Source organism: Erinaceus europaeus, chromosome 17, assembly GCF_950295315.1.
Source record: "Erinaceus europaeus chromosome 17, mEriEur2.1, whole genome shotgun sequence".
Lineage (NCBI taxonomy): Eukaryota > Metazoa > Chordata > Mammalia > Eulipotyphla > Erinaceidae > Erinaceus > Erinaceus europaeus.
Genome location: NC_080178.1, coordinates 12,272,865 through 12,299,396, shown reverse-complemented (window position 1 = coordinate 12,299,396; position 26,532 = coordinate 12,272,865). Strand labels below are relative to the sequence as shown.

At 40.2% G+C, this 26,532-nt stretch overlaps 1 protein-coding gene across 3 annotated transcripts; it reads right to left on the bottom strand.

The window, feature by feature from the left end:
- Positions 1-1,927: 1,927 nt before the first annotated feature.
- LOC103116520 (organic anion transporter 7-like) lies at positions 1,928-24,865 on the bottom strand. Of its 3 annotated transcripts, none has more exons than XM_060176379.1 (10): positions 24,420-24,865; positions 21,409-21,512; positions 13,637-13,791; positions 13,370-13,538; positions 13,150-13,273; positions 8,717-8,832; positions 7,355-7,569; positions 6,214-6,322; positions 4,320-4,523; positions 1,928-2,273 (listed from the first exon to the last, which is right to left on the bottom strand). In XM_060176379.1, exons 1-10 carry the CDS (start codon positions 24,819-24,821, stop codon positions 2,213-2,215), a joined length of 1,659 nt encoding a protein of 552 aa, XP_060032362.1. In that variant the 5' UTR covers positions 24,822-24,865; the 3' UTR covers positions 1,928-2,212. The 3 variants fall into 3 exon arrangements, with proteins under 3 accessions (XP_060032362.1, XP_060032364.1, XP_060032363.1); XM_060176381.1 differs by having other exon boundaries at positions 4,320-4,361; XM_060176380.1 differs by having other exon boundaries at positions 7,484-7,569.
- Between the last annotated feature and the right edge of the window lie 1,667 nt (positions 24,866-26,532).

Genomic DNA, 26,532 nt, shown 5'->3' with positions numbered 1-26,532 from the left:
CACTGCTGTTGGGTCCACCTCCTTGACAATGACACCATCTCTGCTAATGACACTGGGACCCTCAGCCAAGAGGACCTCCTGAGAGTCTCCATCCCCCTAGACTCCAGCCTGAGGCTAGAGAAGTGCCAGCGCTTCGTCCACCCCCAGTGGCAACTCCTTCACCAGAATGGCACCTTCCCTGACATGACAGAGCTGGACACAGAGCCCTGTGTGGATGGCTGGGTATAAGATCTCAGCACCTTCAATTCCACCATTGTGATTCAGGTTAGAGGGCCCATTTATCTCTTACATCCACACAATCTGAGAATGAGAATAAAATGCAATACATATGCTTCTAGCTATAGTCTCTATGTAGGTGTTCATTCTTTATTTCAGCTAATTTTGGTTACTTCTTTATTAAACAACAATTCCCAGGAGAAGTGGTTTGACTAACAGTGTTTTCTAGTTAATAGGTTGTACTGTGTAGCCATATTTAGCTTTTGGTTACTAACTGGAAATGTCTGGAAACTTGTTAAAGGTCCTCTATATACTTCAGTGATTATACCATAGTAAAGTTTGATCTTATAGCAGGTTTGATCTGGAGGTATTGTTCAGTAATGAGCAAAGGTTTTGAATGTCTGAGGGAAAACATTTACTTCCCAGCACCACATAGCAGTACTGAACAGTGCTATGTTTTCTCTCTTCTGTCTTATAAATATCTCTATAAATTAACCCAAAACAAATAAATAGAAGTTTTGAGTTTAAAAGTCATTTATGATTGTCAAAGATAAAGTGCCGGGAGTCGGGCTGTAACGCAGCGGGTTAAGCGCAGGTGGCGCAAAGCACAAGGACTGGCATAAGGATCCCGGTTCGAACCCCGGCTCCCCACCTGCAGGGGAGTCGCTTCAACAGGCGGTGAAGCAGGTCTGCAGGTGTCTATCTTTCTCTCCTCCTCTCTGTCTTCTCCTCCTTTCTCCATTTCTCTCTGTCCTATCCAACAACGACGACAACAATAATAATAACTACAACAATAAAACAACAAGGGCAAAAAAAGGGAATAAATAAATAAAATAAAAGATTAAAAAAAAAGATAAAGTGCCAGACATCAAGACACATGACTATGGAGTATGAGACATTTCAGACCATTCTCTAATGAAACTAGAAAAAGAAAAATCACCAGAAAAGTCAACGAAAGGACTACCAGAGGCAGAGCTTTGGAGCAGTAGCAACTGTATTTCTCTCCTCTCCCAGGTCAACTAGGAATACCAAAGGAGATCACATGGGATCACAGCAAGACAGAACTAGAACAAAAAAAATTCAGGAACCCACCAAATGACAGTGAGTGCAAACACGTGTGGGTAGTGGTCAAAGGAGCCTAAGGAGAGATTGAATAGCTGGTAAAAGTTCAGTAATTTACTGGTTGAGGCACCACCTCCAGTGTCATACCAACAAAAAGACTGCTGAAGGGAGGACTCCCCTAAGACTCACCAAATAACTAGATTTCTCACACACTTTTTCAAATTTCTTTATTAGTGATGTAATACTAACTTATAAAATTATAAGATAATCTGAGTAAAATTCCACATGTTCCCACAACCAGAGTTCCATCATACACTTTTTCAATTGGTCTGCAATATCAATTCTTATAGTTCGTCACTTGTCTCTTGGTAGGGTAGAATAACTTTACGACTCTTTTTTAAAATTCTTCTAATGATCTGTGGGTGAACTCAATAAAAGTACATCATCTTATCCACAAAATAATTTGGGGGATATTGCTTATTCTTAGTACTATTCAGCTTTTAATCCAGAGTCATTCCAGCTATCTGGAAGTATACAACTACACCCAGTCAACTCTAAATAATATGTGTCAGTCACCTTGCATTTTTATCATCAGTAATCATTGCATTTTGTATGGAGTAATTTTGTAATACATTGGAAAAAGGATTGATTTTTTTCCACTTTCAGCTTTATTGGGTTTTTTTTATTAGTGATTTACAAAATTACTAAAAACAGTCATTCCCACCACAGGAGTCCTGTGTCCCAATTTCCTCCATTGGAATGCAGTGGTTGTCCCAAGATCACAGGTATGTGTTGACTATATTTTACCTATTATCAGTGATTTAATGTTGATTTAAAACATTATGAAATCGTTTAATGATTTTCCCGTATCTTGAAATAACTTGATTTCTCTCTTTATTTCACTCTTTGATCAGCAGGCTGTTCCTGGAACTGCTTAAAACTGTGTCACTTCACTACAAGTATTCTCGTCTTTTGATTTGTTTGAGCTTTTTGTCCTGGTAGAATCATACATCATATACAAAAAAAGAAAGAAAAAACAGCAATTAAACAAGTTTACATTAGTTCCAACAAGTGTATGTATCTAAAGGATGCTCTCCCATTGCCAATCAGCTTGGATAGGTACAGTGACCACTGTCCAGGGTTTTCAGTAAATCTTGTGACAAGATGGGATAGTAATATGAAGAGACTTGGAAGTCTGTTTGTGTAGCTTCTATCCTCAATATTGGAAACCAAGTTCTCTTAAGGTGGCCTTATTTGTACATAAGGAGTTTAGAAATGTTTTGGTGTCCTTTATCATATTATAAAATAAAGTTTCGATTCCTATGAGGGCTATTGCTGGGGCTCAGTCCCAGTAATATGATTCTCCATGTTTTCTTTATGTTTTTTTCTAAGTTTTAAATATTTATTCCCTTTTCTTGCCTTTATTGTTTTGTTGTTGTTGTTATTGATGTTGTTGTTGTTGTTGGGTCGGACAGACAGAAATGGAGAGAGGAGGAAAGACACAGAGAGGGAGAGAAAGTTAGGCACCTGTAGACCTGCTTCAACGTCTGTGAAGTGACTCCCTGCAGGTGGGGAGCCAAGACTCGAACCCGGATCCTTATGCCGGTCCTTGCGTTTTGCGCCACCTGTGCTTAACCCACTGCGCTACTGCCAGACTCCTACCCTTGTTGTTTTTATTGTTGTTATTGATGTCCTCACTGTTAGATAGGACAGAAAGAAATGGAGAGAAGAGGGGAAGACACAGAGAGGGAGAGAAAGACACCTGCAGACCTGCTTGACTTCCTATGAAGCGACTCCACTGCAGTTGGGGAGCAGGGACATGGAACCGGGATCCTTATTCAGGAGCCTGGAATTGGGATCCTTATTCAGGAACCTGGAACTGGGGTCCTTATCCTTGTCCTTGCGCTTTGTGCCACGTGTGCTTAACCCCTTATGCTACCGCCCGACTTCCCTTTTCATTTCATTTGATAAGACAGAGAAAAGTTGACAGAGGAGGAGAAGTTAGAAAGGGAGAGAGGAAAATAGACATCTGCAGATCTGCGTCAACACTCCTGTAGTGTCACCACTGCCTGAGGGGAGAGAGGGCTTGAACCTGAGTCTTTGTGCCTGACAATGTGTGTGCACAACAAGGTGCACCACTCGCTGGCCTATAAGTAATTTTAATTATAAAAAAAATCTCTTTTGACAATCATTTTTCTATTTTAATGTTTTTATTACCAGGACAAGTTCACGAAATGAATTTCTTAAGCAATTCAAGTCTCCTTTTATGGTAGGGGCTCATCCTTCTCATTCACTTCTCTCAGACTTGTTAGTGGCCCAGGTGCCCAAACGGTTGTTGTATGCCTTTATGTGGCAACTTGTCAAACCTACAATACCCAGGTCAGCAGCTATACTAGTACAGAAGCTTCTGTGAAGATAGTTCCTCAAATGTTATTCATAAGTCAGCCAATGCTAAGTAAAGGACATTACTTTCCTTAATGTTCTCTCAATGTCAGTCAGCTGAAGGTCTTAAGGGGGAAAAGACACATCCCCAGATAAAGAAGAGTTTCTATCCCACTTTGCCATTAGTCCTGAGAAATCTGACCTTGTTCTATAAAGACAGATATTACTGGCTGCATTTCTCCAGGTAATTAGAATCAGGCAATCACTCTACTATAGGAATCAGCAGTCCCACAGGGCTTACTGTACTTCCCTGGCTAAGGCTGCCAGGATCAGAGAGAAGATAATGAGGGGGTGGAAACTGTCCCTTTTGTACAGGATTTTTAAGGATGTGCATGACACACTAAGGAATATAAATTGCCCTCTTCACCACTTCAAAGAGAGTCCAGACTGGTCAGAATGAGTCTGTGTGAACTAGAGTATGACAATGTATTTGAAATCACGACAGGGAGAGCTGGATCTATAGTTCAGCCAAAGTCAATGACTACACTGGAATGGCCTGGGTCTAGCCATGCTTAGGGACACCAGTCTCTGCCCTCCCCATCTCAGATCTGTGTCCCACTTCCCCTCTAGAGTTATGTGAGAGGTAGGGTACTACTCACTCATTCTCCACATCCTGAATGGTGTTAGGGAGAGGCTGATTCCTGGTTTCAGGAAGAAATAAGACAGCAAGGCCACCAAGGATGGGAATAAATCCATAGATGAACCAAGGTAGAGTGGGAGAATACACCTCCAGCATCATCAAGAGAGGAGCCAGGGCACCACCAATACTAGCAAAAACTCCAAAGATTCCCATGGCTGTTCCCCTAGGTATAAAACAGCAAAATCCAGGAAAAACTGCAGATTTTATTTGTAATTTATTATTTTATTTTCATTATGGAAAATAGTAAGGCAATGTGAAATGTTGAAAGCACACTTGTTCTGGAGTGGATTCCAATTTGCTATAATTATTAGAGTTTGAGTGCTTAGGAAACATATCTGCCATTTAGGAAATACCATGAATTATGAAATCTACTCTTCAAGTGGTTCACAAGGTGATTTGTGAGGTGTATCATTTAAGGACTTAACCAATGATTGCTAAAAAGTCTTTTTTCAATAATTTTTGTCTATAGGGTATTATTACCATCATCCCATCATAGATTGTGTCACACTGACCCTCTAGAGGCATATGAGATATAGGCAGAGGCTTTTTCCTGGTTTCAGGAAGAAACAGGATGGAAAGGCCAACACAGATGGGAATAAACCTATAGATGAAGCAAGGTAGAGGGGGAGAATACACCCACAGGATCATCAAGACAGGAGCCAGGGATGTACTAATTCTAGAAAAAAACTCCAACAATTCCCATGACTGTTCCCCTAGGGAGAAATTCAATAAAATCAGAAAAAAAATGTGCACATGTAATATATGATTTGTTATATAACTTTCTTTATCAGAGAAATCATAGCAATGTGAAATGTTGCTTATGAAATGGTCTCTTATTGGCTACATTTCTTAGAGATTGAGTGCATAAGTTATAATTCAGCCATATGAGAAAAATTGTTATAAAATCTACTCTTCTAGTGGTTCAGAAGATGATGTGAGATGTATCATTTAAGAACTTAAACAACGACTGCTAGAAGGTCAGTTTTCAAAAATTTTTGCCTATAAGTTGTTATGATCATTTTAATGGATTGTTTTTGGATAATTAACTGGCCTTCAGTGTCTTCCAGTAGTGCACATTGCTTAGCTGAGAGGTTCAAGTTGGTAACATGTGTAAACCTGATAGAGCTTAGGGAGAACCACCCCCATCTTTGGATGGAGGTCTGAGAAGATAACCTCTTGGTAAGTCTCTCTCAACCAAGGTGAGCATAAGGGGGGAAACTCAGACTTGGTTCTTTCCTTCTTGACTCTCAGGCCCACAGATACGCCAATACTTCCCTCCATTAACTGCAGGCCACATGGCCGCAGATTCACTTATTCAAAGTCACCTTCTGATCACAGAAGAACACACTTTATCACACACTTCATCACACACCTCAGACTGCAGACAAGAGAAATTCCAAACTATATGGCCTTTTGATATTCATCTTCTCTCTGTCTCACCCTAAGAGTTTAACCCCTATGCTTCTCTCAAATACCTTTGGATAATTAAGTTGCTTGTGTTAGGGAGAATAACTGTCTTGTATCTCATCAATTCCTGTCATACCAGCCCCCTACCTTAGGGGCATGCTGACTGTTAAGAAACCTGTAATTTCTGTCATATTTCAACAATAATTACCTCCATTGCTTTGCTATTTAACTCATGTCAATTTTGCTAATAAAGGGACTCTAGGATTCTGGGACTCTAAGGACTCAGATTCTAGATTCACGCTAAGAGTCCCCTGGTGTCTTTTACTTTGTGTCACCCCTGTCGTGAGCAAGAAAGAACCAGCCCATTACCTTTCCCCTGGAGACCACGCTGCCAGAGAAGGAGAGAGACATCCCGAAAGGTTAATAGACCACGCATGATTCTGTACCTGATTGACGTAGGAATGAGTTCAGATGAATGGGTAGTAACGGAGGTGAAAAAAGCAGAGCCACATCCTACTCCCAAGGTTGCCAAAGCTGACCGCACAGTCTGTATTTCTGGAGAAAGGAAGTCATCTCAGAGACAGGAAGTATGAGCTGCAGGAGTCAGCATGCCCCTAACTACAAATCGTGATGACCCTACTGTAGAGTCTCCACATGTTTAAAGTATAAAGAGAAAGCTCACAGAAGCAGGAAATGAATGGGATCTAATTTCAGATAATAGTGATTTCTCCATCTTAGAGAAGATATAAAAATGACTTATACTACCAATGTTTCTTGCCTCTCGAAATATGCCATAAAAGAACTAAGGAAGACTCTCAGTGAGAATTTTTCCTTAATTATTTACTATGATTCCACCACACCTTGTGTAGAGTTTAGGACTGTCCCACTGGTAGATTCTGAGAGGAGTATGACAATACAGTTGAAATATCAGCTCCACATAAAATTTCAACAAACTCAAAATGCAGAAGACAATAATTAGAATACAATTGTGTTCCATGAATTGGATAATGTGAATAATACCTAGATTTTGAACAATGTTGAATTATCAATAACAAGGGATATAACTGGGATGAGAACAGTCACAATTGGGGAGTCTCTGGAGGTAGGATTCATGGAGTTAGTTTTTGTGTAACTGAAGGAAATCCTTGTGAGAGTTATAATACAGAACAGCATTCTAACAATACCGTTGACCTTCAACGAAAGTATAGTATCCCACAAATCACAGAGAATGTAAATAATATAGCTATGTTGATCTTAAGTTAAGGATAGAGATTCCTGATTCTCCTACTTTTACTATCATTTAATTTACTAAGATTGATGCTAAGAGAGGATATATAGACATCTGTGCCTTATTGTGTATATCTTTACTTTCTGAAGACAAGAGACTTCAGGATTCTACAGTCTACATGACCCCTCTAACCAGAGTTAAACTTATGATGATCCTAAAATAGGTATGAGATTGAATAGTGGATTTTCTCTAAAAGAGGGAGAGGTATACTTTAAATTTCCTTATTGGTTTAATTATTATCAACAAGCCCATTCCAAAATGGATACACATTCTTTCTCGAACTGATCTTTGTTTCTTACCTTGAGGCACAAATATGGTGGCCAGTATGGAGATCCCAAAAAGAAATGAGAAAAGCATATGACTTATTCTACGGCCCAGGTGATTGAGTATCAATAATGCAACAAAATTGCCTGGGAAAGCAATTATACCAAAGAGAGCCTGGATCAGGAAGACATTGCTTCCGAGGTATTGCAGGTTGAAATTCAGACCAAAATTGGAAGCAACAATTGGAAATCTAGGATGAAGAAAGATAAAAAAAGACACTTCTCATATGTGTTATTTTTAAACCCTAATATTGTAATACTATTGGTCTTGGGAGACATGGTATTTATAAAGTAAAAGGGTATGAACTATTTGATGGAATTTTGCTTTGCAAGGTTAAGGTTTTAAAATTAACACAAAATGAATGTATGAGGATATGATATAGGTGTTAAGATTTGAATCTCTTGGGTATATCAGAATAATTGGGTTTGTTTTTGCTGTGAATTCAATGGGTTGTTGGAAACCATATCTTAGCATGCCAGATTTTTCTGGCCTCAGATCTGGACAACCTATGACCTAGCTAATTATTTCTGGAGGGTTAGCAACCTCTTTAACTTCTCAAACACTGACAAGTGCCCATGAGGCCAAAGCTCCACTCTAGAGTGACTTCAATTGCATTATATGTATCTGAGGTGAATGAGGAGGAAGGTGACTTGCTGGACACTGCAGCCATATATCAGCTAAGATCCCACTAGGGGTTCTAGTTAGAAGAAACCTAGACTGATTGTAAGTGTGCTGGAAGAGATTTGATGGCCTTGCTATTTGTTATCTTTGCCACAGCTCTTCTGCAGACATCCCTTCTTCACTCTGTTTCCCTTGTTAATGAATTATTATGCCTTGTGCCAATATAAGCAGCTGTTTTCAAATTCCTTTGATGTATCCTGTAACTCACTAATAAAAAGCAGAAGACTCTGTAAATCAGTACTGCTGTATTTGAGAATGTGAACTCTGCAATCTTATGGCAATACAAATAATCAAAGAAATGAAGAAGAGATTTATAGTTCAATGTCAGTCAAATGATAAAAGTTATCAAAATTATCCCTGCATACAGACTTTTAGTGTCAGAGGTCTTCATAGGACAATTAAAGTTCTTTCAGGTTTTCATAACTTTATTATCTTCTCAATTTCCTATAACTTTCTTTCTTTTTATTTTTGATGTAAGAATTTTTTAGAAATTACAAAAGACCATAACTACTTAATATCGCTAAATACAGTAATTGTCTTTAAGTTCCCTTGTGTTTTGTTGATCTCAAGTCTGCCCTTACCACATGTACATCTTGGACAAAATGATGGATTTCATCTACACTCTCTTAAATCATTCTTGCATCAATGGCACCTACCTGAGAAAGGCCAGGAGACAGACCCTTTTGCGAAGTTTGGGTGTGCGAAACAAGTCTAACACAACAGTCCTCCTCTGAGCTGCCTTCAGTTCATCGTGCATGGTGAACCTCAAACCCTTCAACAAGAAAGTGTTCAGTTGCAAATAACTGTAGGCATTGTAAAGCCTCCAGAGTGGACAAAGAGAGGATTTTTCTTCAGTTACTTGAAATTTCAGTCACTAAAATGGTATAATAGGGAGTCGGGTGGTAGCGCAGTGGGTTAAGTGCACGTGGTGCAAAGCTCAAGGACCTGCATAAGGATCCAGGTTCCAGCCCCCAGCTCCCCACCTGCAGGGGAGTAGCTTCAAAGGTGGTGAAGCAGGTCTACAGATGTCTTTTCTCCCCCTCTCTGTCTTCCCCTACTCTCTCTATTTCTCTGTCTTATCCAACAATGACGATATTAATAACAACAACAATAATAACTACAACAATTAAAAAAAACAAGGGCAACAAGAGGGAATAAATAAACAAATATAAAAAAATCTTTAAAAAATGGTATAATAGTGAATGGGAGAGTTAAACATCTTCAGGAGAAGGAATTTAAGTGATAAGGTCGGTTTAGGAAGGGGACCAAGTTGTGTGCAGCCAATCTAGAGCAGTCTAAGCTGCAGACTGACTGAGTCTTTTATTCTATTTTATATTATTACTGCTATTAGTATTATTACTATTATATGCACGTGTCTCTTTTCCCTCCTCTCCAGTTTGACCAAAATTAACTGTTGTTGCTTTTTCCATTGATAGACGACTGAGTGTGCTATCCATTGTGGGAGAAAATTGCTTTTCTCTCTCTCTTTTCTCCACCTCCGTTTTTATCTCCTTCTAGCTGACCCAAAAAATAATCTTCTTTTCATTGCTTTATTTTTTTTCCTTCTTTTTATGTCTGTATTCACTCGCACTTGTTTGTGAATTGTCTTGTGAAATAAGTCTGACTCAGAGTGGACTCTCACTCTCAATCTCTTTTTCTTACTTCCTCAGTGTGTGTGTGCGAGTGTTTTCTCTTTTTCTTTCTTTTCTTGCCATCTCTAGAATTTATACTGGACAGTTGATGTTGGTATGCATGAGACCCCTTCTGTTTCATTTGGTTTAAATCCCCCCTGCTTAACACTATTGTATTTACATAACCACTTCATTCTATTTACATAACAGCTGTTAACAAGCACCACCCTCCCTCCAGGGCATTTGTGGTTCAGTGATAGGATTCTCGCCTGCTCTGCCCCCTCCTTGTCACACTCTGATTTTCACCAGTCACTTTTCTCTCCACCCTCTCTATGTCACATCCTGTTTCCACCCTACTTGGCAAGTATATAAAAAGACAGCATTGTGAGTTTTACGGTACCTTGAGTTTAGCTTAGCTCGGCTTAGATTGGGCTGCATCCTGCATGAATAAAGAGATACTGCCTACAGCTCAACCATGAGTCCCTGGTCGTCTGTTACCCACCCGTGAAGCTAGCCCAGCGAAAACAACATAACCCATCGAAAACAACAAGTTGATTTGCATAATTGTCTATTCTTGCTATGTCTTTTTTCTTTTCTTTTCTTTTCCTTTAGGATTTCATTTGGTTTTGTTTGTTTTTATTCTTCTAGTCCACAGAAAGAGCCACTAGCCCAGCCAGATGTCGTGTTTGTTTTTATTCTTGGAGCTTGCCTAACTGGTTTTTCTTGAACTGCGTCAATCTTTTCTTCATTTACTATTGTTGTACTTTCTGAGGTTTGTGACTTCATTTGTGAAAAGACTAGTTTAACATAGCTTGTAATCACAACAACTGAAGAACAACAGAAAAATACAAATACATCAATAAAAAAAATGGTTGATTCAAGAGCAAATACAACTGCTACCACAATTAATCAGGACAACAGCCCAGAAGAAACTCCAGGATATAAATCAGTGTGCACTTCTGTGTGATAGAGAAATAATAACAATGGGATTATCAAAGTAAGTCAACCAAATTCCTAAATAACTTGGTTATAACAAAAACAATCTATTGCTTTCCTAAACCCTAATTCTGAAAGAACCCTGCCCATTCCCTATAAAAACCATATTTCACCCAGTCCTGGAGCCTCAGCAGCAGGGCTCATTTCTCAGAAGGCATCTCTTGATCCAGACCAATTGATGCTGCATCTGTTGATTTCAGCCAAATCAATGCAACCAGTACAGCCACAACATGTTTCACTTTGGACTGTATCCACAGACAGGCCTGCAAAGTCAACCCTTCAGCTCTAGTACTCTGGTGAGACCTTTTCTAGCTCATTGATTCCTTCATTCCATTTCCGGTAGTGCACTTCCTAACAAAGCCACAGCACCTAGAGATGGACCAGGGCCCAAGAGACAAGCACATGTGCACATGTCTCCATAAATTAGAGAAAATAGATCCCTTAGATCAGAAGTGCACAATAGTCTTCAGTGACTCAATAAACTCAGCAAGGAAACAGAAAGATCTAAAGAAAAGACAACATAAAGTACCTAATTAAACCACAACTACTACAGTCTTGCCTTTAGTTTCCTGATTATTAAGCAATTTGTTCTGCTTTACAACTTAATGCTTTTTCAGGCACCAAGTTGCAGATGCTACCATGAAGCCAACTTGACTTCACTGGGCAGATGACTTCACCAATGTGTCCTGGAAATCACCCTCTCCGGAACCCTGCCCCACTAGGGAAAGATTGAAAAAAGCTGGGGATATGGAATGACCTGCCAACAAGCACGCTCAGAGGAGAAGCAATTCCAGAAGCCAGACCTTCCACCTTCTGCATCCCATAATGATCCTGAGTCCATGGTCTCTGAGGGATAAAGAATAGGAAAGCTTTCAATGGAGGTGATTGGATACAGAATTCTGCTGGTGGAAATTGTATGGAGTTGTACCCCTCAAGGGAAAAGGATCAGCCTGGTGGAATTGTACCCCTCTTATCCAATAGTCATGTCTATCTTTATTAAATAAAATAATAAGAAAAAGAAGAACATATAATAGATGCATTATCAAACCCGGATCATTGTCCATTGAAGTCAAATTGATCCATGAATTATATTACTACTTTCCTTGAGAACAAATGGGCTTCCTTCTGATTTCTGTCAATTTATGCTATTGTCTTAACAGAAACAAAGTTGATAAATTTTTTGCAGGTAATGAGAGATAAAAGTATCTTTGAGACTAAAATCCAAATCTATCTCATATGACTAAATAAGTGAATAAGTAAAATATTTTAACAAATAGAAAGTTACCATACTCCTCACCTGACAGTGTGAAGGTGTTGTTAAAGGGTTCAAAAATCTACTTTCAGCAGATCTAAAGTTTACAATATTGTAAAGTTAACTAATCATCAAGTTGCCTATAAGATATCCTGATCTTTCCCTGCTTAAACCAAAAAGAGCACATCTTTTGACCCACACTTCCCATTTTCCCTCTATCTGTCCATGTGAAAAATCACCATTATCTATTTAAGTTTGAAGTCAGTGATTTTTAAGTTCTAGACATATATTAGAGCACAGCCATTTGTCTTTCCTTACTTCTTTTTCTTTTCTTTTTTTCCAGTTTTTTTTATTTTTTTAAATATTTATTTTATTTATTTATTCCCTTTTGTTGCCCTTGTTGTTTTATTGTTGTAGTTATTATTGTTGTTGTTGTTGGATAGGACAGAGAGAAATGGAGAGAGGAGGGGAAGACAGAGAGGAGGAGAGAAAGATAGACACCTGCAGACCTGCTTCACCGCCTGTGAAGCGACTCCCCTGCAGGTGGGGAGCCAGGGTTCGAACCGGGATTCTTATGCCGGTCCTTGAGCTTGGCGCCATTAGTGCTTAACCAGCTGTGCTACAGCCTGCTCCCGTCATTCCTTCTTTAACATACTTCAATTGAGAGAATGGTCTCCAAGTTACTCTACCTTGTTTCAAATGTTGGGGTATATTTCTCTTCCAATCTGAATAAGAAAGCATAATCTAACATACTCTGCATATTCTCCTTCCTTTGGACAGCCTCATTGCAGGAATTAGATTCCGTGCCACTACTGTTATGAAATGCTCAATTTCTATGGGAGGACAGATTCTTTGAGATTATAATCACTTCTTTTCCATATACACTGAGTGTAAACTGCCAGAAGAGTAGTGGTATTCTGAAGTTCTTCAGAAATTTCCAACTGTGCTCCACAGTGGTTTGATCACTTTACAGTCTCCTCACTAGTTGGTAAAGTTTTCCTTTTCTCCATAGTCTCTGAACATTTGTTACCTATCATTGTGTAATGGCCATCCAAATAAGCATATAGTAATCTCTTACTGAGGGTTTGATTTGCATTCCTCTGACATTCAGTAATGTAGTGACTCTTTTCATTGTTGGATCTTACATTTCCATTGCCAAAATGTTTATTTACAGCCTTTCATCCCATAACAACCATCCTATTCTCCTTACCTCCATAGTTAGAGTGTTTTCAACATCCTTTTTGCCATTACGATGTGCAGCTTTTCTCAGTTCCTTTAAGGCCTCCTCGGGTCTGTTGGAGATAATCAGCCACTGAGCAGACTCTGCCACCCACCTGAACAAGGTTGTGTAGAAGAGACACTTACATGCTGAATCTGTCAACATTTGCATACCAGTATCCCACAGAACAAAACAAAAAGAAAGCTCATACCTAGTGCCCAGAAATAAGACAAATAATGGAACAGACACCACTAGCTGGAGTATATGCCAGTCTCTAAAGCCAAACGCCAGACCTCCCAAGGCTGCCTGTCCAATACACATGGCAAAGGATGTCATTGTTACTCCCAATGCCTGGAACTGGGGCACTGTCCACTCTACAACTGGAAAAAAAAACACAGAATATTTATTTCAAACAAAGATAGAATTTCAAGTCAATGTTAATACTAGAAAAATACTGAAGATACAGAATAAGACTTACTGAGCAAAATACTATTTGCCGCAATAGGTATGTATGAAATCCCAGATAAGAAACGGAGTGAGCAGTACATGGGGAAGCTGGGAACAAACGTCACACAACTGCTAGTAATGGCCAGCAAGAAGGTACACCATCTGAAGACCATCCTCCTCCCAAACCTGAGAGAGAGAGAGATACATAAAGATAGATTAGGGGAAAGAGAATAAAGCTAGATTATGGGGGCAATATCAACAGTTGCAAAATTTAATAGCATTAAAACATTCTTAACCCACAAAAATCAATGTATAATACAGCAATTTGCAGAAACAAACATGCCTGTCTATGAATTAATCCTGAGTATAGGAAGGCTCTTTCTCTAATTTGTAACTATCAGATTTGTCATCACTCCAAATCAAACAGAGATAGCAGCTCTATTGTAAACTCTAAAATAAATCTCAATTATGGTAACACATGCACTTAGCATAGTTGAGTCTCTATTATGATTAGAACACAAGGAATCTAATGTATTGATCAATCTGAGAATACATAAGTCATGACAAAACTGATGTAAAAGAAATAGTTGTGGAAAATTAAATCTCAATTGTTGATGGGTTGTATAATAGACCCTCTCTTTTGACTTGGAATTTCTACTGCATGCAAGATAATTCTAGAGAAATCTGCAAGACAGTGATGCCAGAAGCACATCATATTCATGAATTTTACAAGGACAAGGTTGTGACATATTGGTTCAGCCCATACATCTCCATATGCATGGGCTCAAGGTCAAACCCATTGTCCCTTCCTGCAGGGTGGAAGCTTCATGACTGATGAAGTAGTGAAGCAGGGGATTCTTCCAAGATCAGACGAGATCAGGCATGTTCAGAGTGGTATGGCCGTGGAACAGGGGATTCTTTCGTATTGTATCTCCCTTTGCACTCTCAATTTCTTTTTTTCTTACTTTTATAAGTTTTATTAGTGACCGTTGTTGTTAAAATTCCGGCGGCTCTAGCTGGCCGGGCTAGCTTCATGGGCGGGTAACAGAGACGCAGAGACAATGGCTGGGCAGGGAAGCTGTATTTCTTTATACAGGAACAACGATTCATAAACTAAGACAAACTAATCAACAAACAGAACTCTGCTGTCTCTTTGCAGCAGTGCAAGCACTCTCTCTTACTCTGCAACTCTGGAACTCTCAAACTCTGACCCTCTCTCGGGGTTCCTAGGGGCGGGGCCAAGCGGGCCCACGAAACTAACTGGACTGATCTAATTCTTTTGGCGGGGGAGAACTAGAACAACCCAATGTAAAGCATACAACAATTCCCCCTTTTCTTTTTAACTAAATGACTATAGTATCAATGGTGTGGGGTGAACAGAAACATATATCATACAGGCATTTTTTTAAAAAAGAAACTGGCACAAACATGGAGAAACATGTAAGCAAGTAACAAGAACCAGTGTACTGCCAAGGGAAGGCCTGAGGGGGCCATATCTGCCTCTGTGGGCTAAACTTTATCAGCTTAAAAAAAAACATTTCTTGCCTTTGGGGGGCTACTTGCCTCGACGGGCATTTGCATGGGGGCGGGGAACGGCCTAGAGTCCCAAAGGCAGCTGGCTGCAATTTACTTACTATAAAACAAAACTTGTTATTAGCATAGTTCTAATAGAGAAGGGATTTGAGACTTTTACATAGCAACAACGTCTTTTAACCTTTTGTTACACCCATTCAAGATGGAGACAGGAAAGGAAACCTCAGGCATGAGAATAATTAGCATAGCCATTGTGCGATCTACCATTTCTAATAGAGAAGGTAATCAAGAGTTTTACACATCAACAAGTCTATTTAACCTTTTGTTTAGACCAACTTAGTTAAAATATATTGCTTGTTAACTAATTTTTACCTTAGACTTTAAATGTAAGTTAATTTTATCTTTATGAGAATTACGTTGAAAACCTTTTTCATTTAACTTTGACTAGTAAGAATTTAGCCTTAAAGTTACTGTTTACCAATCTTTAAACATACACATAAACATGGTCATTAATACACAAGGAGAGAAACCTTTGTTACAAAGACATGTCATTTCAAACACGAATTTAAATCTGTACTGTCTTAGTTGTTGGGGGGGGGGGGGTTTCACCATCCGGAGGTGGCTTCTTGCACAGCTTCACTTCTAGGAATTGCAGGTTGCGATCTCTGCACAAATCTCTGCATACTCCAGCTTGTCTGCCTTCCGACCGGACCGGCGGCTGGAGATCTCATGTGCCCAGTTTCGGCAGGGAGCCCGGGGGTCCGGGAGGTCCGGGATCGTTCCAGAATTCATAGCAAGAGGGCAGGCAGGCCATCTTTGTAGAAGGCGCGGACTGAGGTGCCCAGGGGTGGCGGCCATGATAGGCCGTCGCGAACCTGCCCCATGGCCCTGCCATGTCTGCTGCACTGTTCGCAGTGGCCGAGCAGTGTGGAGGGATCACGTGTCCAGTGCCCTGTGCCACGTGGTGGAGAGCCGGCTCCTGTGGGCTGGCCTGCGTGCTGACATCGGCTCTTGCGTGGTGGAATCGGGCTCCAGCGTGTTGGCATCAGGCTCCAGCGTGTTGGCATCGGGCTCCAGCATGCTGGCATCGGGCTCCAGCGTGCTGGCATCGGGCTCCAGCATGCTGGCGTTGGCCTCCTGCGGGCTGCGGGGCTTCGGGGCTGCGGGCTTGGTGCGCGGGGTTGTCTGGGCGCAGCCGGCCGGCTGGCTGTGTAACCATGTGGAAACAGCAGCTCCGCGCCTTGCCTCCCGCCCGCTGGCTCTTCCCGCTGGTTGTTCTGAGTTCGCCCGAGCGAGTGGGAACCACAGAGTGGTCCAGAGATAAATATTCCAGAAACAGCAAAACAGTCTCGTGAAGAAAGAGCAGAGGCCTTTGGAGATCTCTTCACAAGCAGAAGAGAAGGCCATAGTACATAGGTAGCCAAATTGTCTTCACTTATCTGAGAGATGCACAGGTCAGGTCCACGTGGGCGCCATTTGTTGTGAAAATTTTCGGAGGCTCTTGCCGCTGGGGCTAGCTTCACGAGCGGGTAACAGAGACGTGGAGACAACGGCTGGGCAGGGAAGCTGTATTTCTTTATTCAGGAACAATGATTCATAAACTAAGACAAACTAATCACCAAACAGAACTCTGCTGTCTCATTGCGGCGGCGCAAGCACTCTCTCTTACTCTGCAACTCTGGAACTCTCGAACTCTGACTCTCTCTCGGGGTTCCTAGGGGCGGGGCCAAGCATTCCCGCGAAACCAACTGGACTGATCTAATTCTCTCGGTGGGGGAGAACTAGAACCCAATGTAAAGCATACAACAGACCGTGTTGGTTATAAGATAACATGTAGATAATTCCACACTGTTCCCACTACCAGACTTGTGGGTCTGCTTCCCAACACCAGAGATATGGAGTGACTATTATTATTTTAATTCTCTGCCTATATTTGTATGTATTTTCCCTTTTTATATGGTCCTGTCTTCTCTTCCTAAGTCACAGCTACACTTATTTCTACTTCTGAAAGTCCTTCCTTTTGTCCTATTCTCACTCCAGGTCCTCATGGAGTTCAGAGCCCTCTGGTCGTCTTCCCCTCATTTGTCTCTCACTGAGTATGAACCATTATTCCTTATAGGGTGCAGGTGGGAGTTCTGGCTTCTGTAATTGCATCCCTATTGGACATGGGCAAAGGCAGGTCTAGCCATACCTCCAGCCTATTTCTATATTTCTCTATTGGGTCTGGACACATTTGTGAGGTCATCTGCCTAGGGAAGTCAGGATTAAATTATGATAACATCTGCAACTGGGTGGCTGAAAGTCAGTAAGATATAAATCAGCAATACTTAATGAACAGGAATAAAAAAGTAGGAATAATGCAGACGAGAATAGTGACCTCAGTATGAAAGAATTGAGGAAAACTATTTTAGGTATGCCCTTAGGGTGCCATGACTTTAGTATTAATTGCTTGAGTTTGATAACTAATATAGAGGTGTGCAAAAATATTGTCTGGGAAGATGGTATCAGAGTAGAGAATAGGGATAGAAGGCTGGATTAGGGCAGAGAGTAGTTCTCAAACTTGAAGAATATATGTACATAAAGTTAATGTTTACCCCATCAACATGAACTACGGAACATATATATTCACATTTGAATATATATGATATACATACCATATATATATACCACTACACAGGCTCAGAGCCTGTGTAACCTCCAGCTTCTTATTGCTCTGAGCTCATAGGTAATTGTCACAGCTGTGAACATTCTAGGCTGCACTCATTTATGGACCATACTTCCTCAAGAAAGACAGAAAGACTCAGCCTTTCACTTGCTAACAAAAACCTCAAACCTAGATATAGACCACGTCCCATGAGATAGGGCATATGTACACATATATCCATAAATTAGGGCAAAATATATACCTTAGAGCAAAAATGCACAATAGTCTGCAGTGAGTCAATAAGCGCAGCAAGCTAATAGAAGGACCTAAAAAAGGAAAACATAAAGTTCCAAATCAAATTGTTTCTACTTAGACCCTTGGACCCTTAGACCTGATATACAGAGGAAGATATTGGTGGAACACTTTCCCTCCTAAACCTCAAGGTTATATTTGAAGACAAAAACCCAGTTGCAAGGAAGACTAAATCAAAAAGAAGTCAATGAGACTACATCAATTTGAAAAGCTTCTGTACTGTAGAAGAAACCATTACCCAAATATAAAGACCCTTGGACAGAATGGGAGAAAATCTTCACATGTCATGCATGAGACAAGAAGCTATAAATCCCACAGTCAATCTTTTACTCGATGCAGCCAAGCCCCTTTAAAGTTTTAGTTTTAACAGTAACTTGATTGAATTTTAACAGTGGGTTTAAATTGTTAATACAATTCAAATATCTAATATTTAATATTTCAATTCTTTGAAATATTAAATCAACTATAATCTTATACTGAGAAGACAAGAAACAACTGGCTGTGGCACTATTTTAGCTACAGCTCTATATAAATAGCATTAAAGGACATAAATCAGGGTGAACTCCTGTGTGACAGAGAAATACTAGCAATGGGATTGGCAAAGTCAACCAAATTTCCAAATCACATGGTTATAGCAAAAACAATCTATTGCTTTCCTAAACCCTAATACTGAAAGAACCCTGCCAATTCTCTATAAAACCCATATCCACAGAAGAGCTCATTTCTCAGAAGGAATCTCTTGACCCAGACTAATTGATGCTGCATGTGTTGATTTCAGCCAAATCAATGCAGCCAGTACAACCACATGTTTCACTTTGGACTGTATCCACAGACAGGCCTGCAAAGTCAACCCTTCAGCACCAGTACTCTGGTGAGACTTTTCTTAGCTTAAAGGACTCCTTCACTCCATTTCAGCTGGTACATTTCCTAACAAAGCCACAGCAGCTAGAGATGGACCAGGGCCCAAGAAACAGAGCACATGTGCACATGTCTCCATAAATTATAGGAAAATGTATACCTTAGAGCAAAAGTGCACAATAGTCTGCAGTGACTCAATCAGTGCAGCAAGCAAATAGAAAGAACTAAAAAAGACAACATAAAGTACCTAATCAAATAGTTTCTAATTAGACCTAGGTACCCTCCTCACCTACTTCCTATTTCACATCCCTCAGTCCCTCCAAGTTTAACTTTCTCAGACAAGGTAAGAACTACAAAAACAAATAACGGCAAAAGACCAGCATACTTTTAATGATGGCTCTTCTGATTACTACAAGGTCACGTCATCTCTGGGGCCCCTAGTGAGGGCCCAGACCTCTAACAGATCACTCTCTCCACTGTCACTGCTCATTTCCTTCAGGAATAGCATAATCAGTCCCTTTGTGGGTTCCCTACAAGACCTTGCCCTCAATGTGGTTCAACAATGGTAGGGACTGCTCCATTCTCAAAAGGGAGGCTGGGTCAACATACTGCCACTTGAGGAAGATGGGTCCAGCAGTGGAATCAGCTCAGAATATTCCTAACTATGACTACAGAATGCGAGCTCAGACCTACAGGGATGCAGAGGTCACACAGGCTCCTGCACAGAAAATTGACACCAAATCAGATTGAAAAGCTTTACAGTTAACAATGTTTATATGCTTTTCTCATATTTGACAAGTACTCTCTTCACTGATCCAGCTTTCTAATCTGATTTCCAACTCTGACACCATATCCCCAGACAATACTTTTACCCTACGTGCATTGCATGTTAGTTGTGGGGATCAGGCAAAAATTAGTAAAGTTACAGCCCCTTGGAGTATACCTAATAACTATTTCCAAAATGGAGACCCCAAATGTCATCTGCTATATTCTTGCCTTTAGTTTCCTGACTTTTAAACAAATTGTTCTTCTTTATATATTAGTGATTTTTGCAGAGGGTACTGTGATGCCAACCTGACTTCCCATGAAAGACTACCTGACCAATATGTCTTAGAGCACCACCTCTCCAGATCCCTGCTCCATTAAGGAAAGAGAGAGACAGGCTGGCAGTATGGATTGTACTATAATTGCCCATGTTCAGCCAGGAAGCAAATATAGAACCCAGACCTTCCACCTTCTATACCCCATAATGACCCTGGGTCCATACTCCCAGAAGGATAAAGTATAGGAAAGCTATCAGGGGAGGGGATGGGATACTGAGTTCTGGTGGTGGAAATTATGTGGACTTGTACCCCTCTTATACTATGTTCTTGTCAATATTTTTTATTTTATAAGTAAATTTAACAAAAAGAATTTCTGAGAGGAGTCCAACATGAAAAGGATAAGAATCAATATTAAATAACTAAAAATTTAAATAAAAAATCAAACTAGACTACATGGTTCTACTCATGTGAATTTTAGACAACTGTACAAATGAACTTAAAAAAACAAATAGAAAGACACTCATTTTTAGACTGTGGAAAACTAAAATGGTTATCGACAGAAGGTGGAACAGTTGACAGACCGTCAGGGTGATAAAGGTGAGAAATGATAGGGGGAAGATGACTAGATGTCTCTGAACTCCACTTCCATCAGGAACTAGAGAGAGAGGAGAAATAAAACACAGGGACACTTGGATGTAGTAATAGGCACATGTGTGACTTAAAGGAAGAGAAAATGGGACCTCAAAAGCGGGGGGAGCTACATATAACTATAGGCAGATAGTTGGAGAATGAACAGTTTATCCATATCTGGAACCTTAGGAAAATATGATGTTGTATTCTATAGGATAAAATGAATGAAACTGGAGGGAAATTTGCTTAGTGGAATAACTGAATAGGTGACATACAGCTATTAGGTGATTTCCCTCATAAATGAAATAAAGTTATAGAACAAGTACTTACGAAAAAAAGTCAAACCATTAGAGTAGCTTAGGCTTGGATATAGTTAGTCATTGAGTTGGTGGAAGCAGAGAAGGAAGTTCAGGGTATACCATCACACAGAACAGGATTCTGACAGTTTAAAGTGGACAAACTGAAAGGTGGCCAAGGGGAACACTAGGGCAGGATGCCAGAATTCAGGGCATACAGCCAAACCTGTTTGACCAGTAAGGCCTGGCTTACTACTTGGAAAAATGGGGATTGAGGGGCTTGCTGAGGCTGGGAGAAGGATGGTGTTAAGGTAATCAGTGTCTTAAGGAAGACAGAAACGGTAAGTTTATCTAGAGTGTGGTGTGCTAACATTTATCATGGGGAGATAGGAAACTAATTTTTGACAACAGTCTTGTAAATTGACATACCACAATGAAGTTTTATTATATAAGAATAGAAAAAGTATTTGTGGTCCAGAACACTTACCTGTCTGACAAATGCCCACATATGATGCTTCCCACCACCATTCCAGCCATGAATGAGAATTTAGTCACTTGGACCAGTGTCTGTGATTCGCATACCAGATCCCACTAGAAGACAAAGAACCAAATCTGAGAGCTCCACACAAGTTCACAAATGGTAGACATGGACTCCACACTACATAATGTACCTTGCAAAACACTATATGCCAGAGCTGGTTGGTAGCGCAGCAGGTTAAGTGCACATAGCACAAAGCGCAAGGACCAGCATAAGAATCCTGGTTCAAGCCACCCCAGCTCCCCAACCGCAGAAGGGTTTGCTTGACAAGGGGTGAAGCAGGTCTGCAGGTGTCTGTCTTTCTCTCCCCCTTTCTGTCTTCCCCTCCTCTCTTCATTTCTCTCTGTCTATCCAACAACAACAACAACAAGGGCAACAATAATGGTAAAAACGGCCACCAGGATTAACGGATTTATAGTGCACCGAGCCCAAGCAATAAGGCTGGAGGCAAAAAAACCAAAAATTAAAACACTATGTGCCATGCCCCTAGCACATCCAACCTTCCCTTTAACATACTATTTGACTATTATTTAATTTCAGAGATTTATTGAATAATAGCTTACAGTATACTCTTCTTCACCACTTCTGTCAGCAAAGGATGTGTCCTGCACAGAAAACCACCATAGGAAGCTGGGCAGTAGTGCAGTAGTTTAAGCACAGGTGGCGCAAAGTGCAAGGGCTGGGGTAATGATCCTCATTCAAGCCACCAGATCCCCACCTTTAGGGGGGTTACCTCACAGGCAGTGAAGCAGGTATTCACGTGTCTATCTTTCTCTCCCCCGTGCTTCTCCTCCTCTCTCATTTTCTCTCTGCTCTATCCAACCACAATGACAGCAATAACAACTGTAACAAGTGTAACAACAAGGGCAAAAGAAATGGGGAAAATGACCTGCAGGTCATGGTGCAGGCACTGAGCCCCAGCGATAATCCTGGAGACAAAAAAAGAAAAGAAAAGAAAAAGAAAGGAAGAAAACTACTATCCTACTACCAAAGTCTTAGCTATATGCTAACTTTTTTTAACATTCATATGCTCAGTTCTTATATTACCCATATGAGTGAAAACATTCTGTAGTTCTTTTGCCTCCTTACTTACTTCACTAAGCATAATAAGCCTCTCCAAACCTACCCATTTTATGCAAAAAGCACCATATCATCTTTTTTATTGTTGAATAATACACTCTGTTGACTATATGACCCATAATGTTTTTACTTAGTCATCTGTCAAAAAGCATTTTGGTTACTTACATCTTTTTGCTTTTGTGAATAAAGCCACTGTAAACATGGGGGTGCTTATATCCCTTTGAATCAGTGTTATCTTTTTCAGAAAAATGCTTAGGAGTGGAATTGTTGAATCATAAGGTATTTGCATTTGTTTAAGGGTTCTCCATATTCTCCTTAATGGTTGCACCAATTTGCATTCCCACCAGCAGTGTAACAGAGTCCCTCTCCCTCCACATCCTATCCAATATTTATCTTCTCTTCTTTTATTAAAAGAGCCCATTCTCACAGAGAAGAGGTGGAATCTGAATGTAATTTTAATTTACATTTCTGTAGTAATAAGTGAATTGGAGCATTTCCACATATGTCTGTGAGCCACGTGTAGCTCTTCTTGTGAGAACCATCTATTCATGTCTTCCTTTTTTTATTTAAGAAAGGAGACATTACAACAAAAGTCCTGGACCAGATGGCTTCACAAACGAATTCTACAAAACTTTCAGGAAACAGTTAATACCCATACTTCTTAAGCTATTCCATAAGATTGAAGAAACAGGAATACTCCCTTCCACCTTTTATGAAGCCAACATCACCCTGATACCAAAAGCTGATAGGGACAGAACAAAAAAGGAAAACTACAGACCAATTTCTCTGATGAACATAGATGCCAAAATATTAAACAAGATCTTGGCCAACCGGATACAGCAACACATCAAAAAGACTGTTCAGCCTCACCAAATGGTATTCACCTTGTCATGCATTGGACCATGACTGAAATTTGTCACCACATGAGAGTGACAAGGAACCAGAGGGAACTGTGATTATATGGTCAATCTTGGTCTATCTATCTATCTCTTTCTCCCTTTTACACACATACATTCACTGAAATAAAAAGTTGGCCTGAGAGCAGCAGAATTACACTATAAGAGATCTATTCACTGCAAAATAATAATAATAATAAAGCAAATATATATAATACTGAATTTAATCATATAACTTCTATTTATTTCTTTAAGATTAATTTGTATAATTTATGATTATATTGTGATATTTATGACAGAAAATACAGTAAGAGGGAAACCATAGAACTGCTCAACACTGTGTTGCTGAGGCAATCAAAACCCTTACTCACTAATGAGCAATCTCCCCAGACCAAACTTTCAGAAGTCTTCATGATTATATAATCTCTGGTCTACATAGAGGACCTTTAGCAAGTTCCCAGATGTTTCTGACTAATAACCAAAAGCTGAATATGGCTACACAGTACAAAATTTTTAATAGTTCTCAACTTAATTATAAGTTATGCTAGTAAGCTTTTAATTACCAAGAATATCCTTAAGTGAAACTTATCAGTAAGAGCTTGCCAGTATTAAAAGGTAGTCTGTGTGTGTGTGTGTGTGTGTGTGTGTGTGTGTGTGTGTGTGTGTGTGTGTGTTATATACAGAGAGGCAGACAAGTGGAAGAGACCACAGCATGAAAGCTTCTGTCAATGATGTGCTATTGAACACTAATCTGACTCCCTTCACTGGTACTTAATGAATGCCTATTTGATGCCATCTTAAAAAGTAGAAGACGTTATAAGTCAAACCACCTCTACAAAGAAGAGTTGTTTAATGAAAAAGTAATTAAAATTAGCTGAAAGAAAGAATGAACACTTAGAGAGACTAACAAACAGAAGCACATGTATTGCATTTTCTTCTCATCCCCAGATTCTGTGAGTATAAGAGATAAATGGGCCCTCTCACCTGAGTCACGATGGTGGAAGAGAAGGTGCTGTGGTCATACACCCAGCCATCCACACAGGGCTCCATGTCCAGCTCTGTCACATTGGGGAAGATGCCATTCTGATGAAGGAGCTGCCACTGGGGGTGGACAAAGCGCCAGCACTTCTCTGGCCTCAGGCTTGATTCCAGGGGGATGGAGACTCTCAGGAGGTCCTCTTGGCTGAGGGTCCCAGTGTCATTAGCAGAGATGGTGTCATTGTCAAGGAGGTGGGCCCAGCAGCGGTGATCAGGCACAGCTGCAGTGAAGTTCTCCAACAGAACAGAAGGGCTCGAGATGAAGATGGAGATGCAGAGGAAAATCATCTGAAGAATTTGGAATTTCCCCAGGCCTCCAGCTTTATCCAAGAGTGTATGAAAAGCCATCAAAACTGAGCAGTTGATTCTCAACCTGAGTTAGAATTTCTAGAAATAAGCTTAATGTCTAGAAAATTAAAACAGTATTCCTCAACTCAATGGCATCAACATGAAAGCTGTTTCTCAAAATCAATTTCAAATAAGGTAGGTACTCAAGTTCTTTAAAGCCAAGAATGGTAGTTCACTGTGGTCTTCCAAAATTTGAAACTGAATCTGTCAATGATACACTTTGTGAAAAATTTTATCCTCAGTGTTCTAATGTACCTTTGAACTTTGATCGATGATTCTTATGGTTAAACAAACAGATCAGACTGTGGACAGAGTTCTTTCTAGAAAATGTTTTTTGTCATTATCTAAACTGAAATGCCAGACATCCAGTGGCATGGCTGTGGAGTAGGAGACATTTCAGAACATTTTCCTTTGAAACTAGAAAAAATTAAACCCAACAAAATGTCACCTGGAAACTCAATAAAATACAACCACAAGTTCTTCAGGAGCTCACTAAACCAGGGGTGTTGCCAGTGGGTGGAAAATGGGTTAGGAAGGGATCCTCTGAATTCAAGATCCATACTTATCTGGGTCTGATGTGGTTGGAAAGTGGCATTGCCAATGGCAGAGTAGATCAAGATTACAATTTTGCCTCATGGGACCTGGTCTATATCTAGGTTTTGGGACTTTGTTAGGAAGTGAACCACCTGGAATGGAATTAGAGAATACTATGAAAGGAAAGGTCTCACCTGAGTAATGAGCTGAAGTGTTGTCATTCCACACCTGAAGTCTCTGACACAGTCCAAAGTGAAGCATGCTGAGGTGGTACTCATTGTGTTGATTAGTTTGAGATCAGCAGATGCAATATTATTTGGTATGAACTGAGAGAAGCATGCCAGAAAGTGTGCCCAACCTTAAGGTTCTGGGACTGGAAGCAATATAGGCTCTACAGTGGAAATGTGAGGTTCCTGCTGTCTTAGGGTTTAAGAAGACAATAGATAGTTATTGTTATAATCACATTTGGTAATTGGGTTAACTTTTAAAGATCCCTTTGTTAAGATTTGCTGTATAATAACCACCTAGGGAAAAACACATACCTAAATCAAAAGTACACAATAGTCTGCAGTGAATCAGTATAAAGTTTCTAATGAAATAGTATCTAATTAGACTTAGATACTCTCCTCACCTACTTCCTATTACAGTTCTCTCACTCACTCCAAAGTTAACCTTTGCAAAGCAAGGACTGTAAAATCTGAATAAGGGCAATAGACTGGCATACTTTATTTTTAATTTATTTTTTATTTAAGAAAGGATAAATTAACAAAATCATAGGGTAGGAGGTTTGCAACTCCACACAATTCCCACCACCCATCTCCATATCCCATCCCCTCCCCTGATAGCTTTCCCATTCTGTATCCCTCTAGGAGCATGGACCCAGGGCCACTGTGGGTTGCAGAAGGTGGAAGGTCTGGCTTCTGTAATTGCTTCCCTGCTGAACATGGACATTGACTGGTCGGTCCATACTCCCAAGACTGGCATACTTTAATGATGACTCTTTAGTCACTATCAAGCCACCCAATCAGCTAGGCCCCTATTCGCGGAGTCCTGAGATTCCCAGACATGATGGGCCTAGACCTCAAATAAATCACTCTCTCCATCGTTACAGGTCATCTCTATCAGGAACAACAAAATAGACCCTTTTGTGGGCCCCCCATAGGACCTTGCCCTCGAC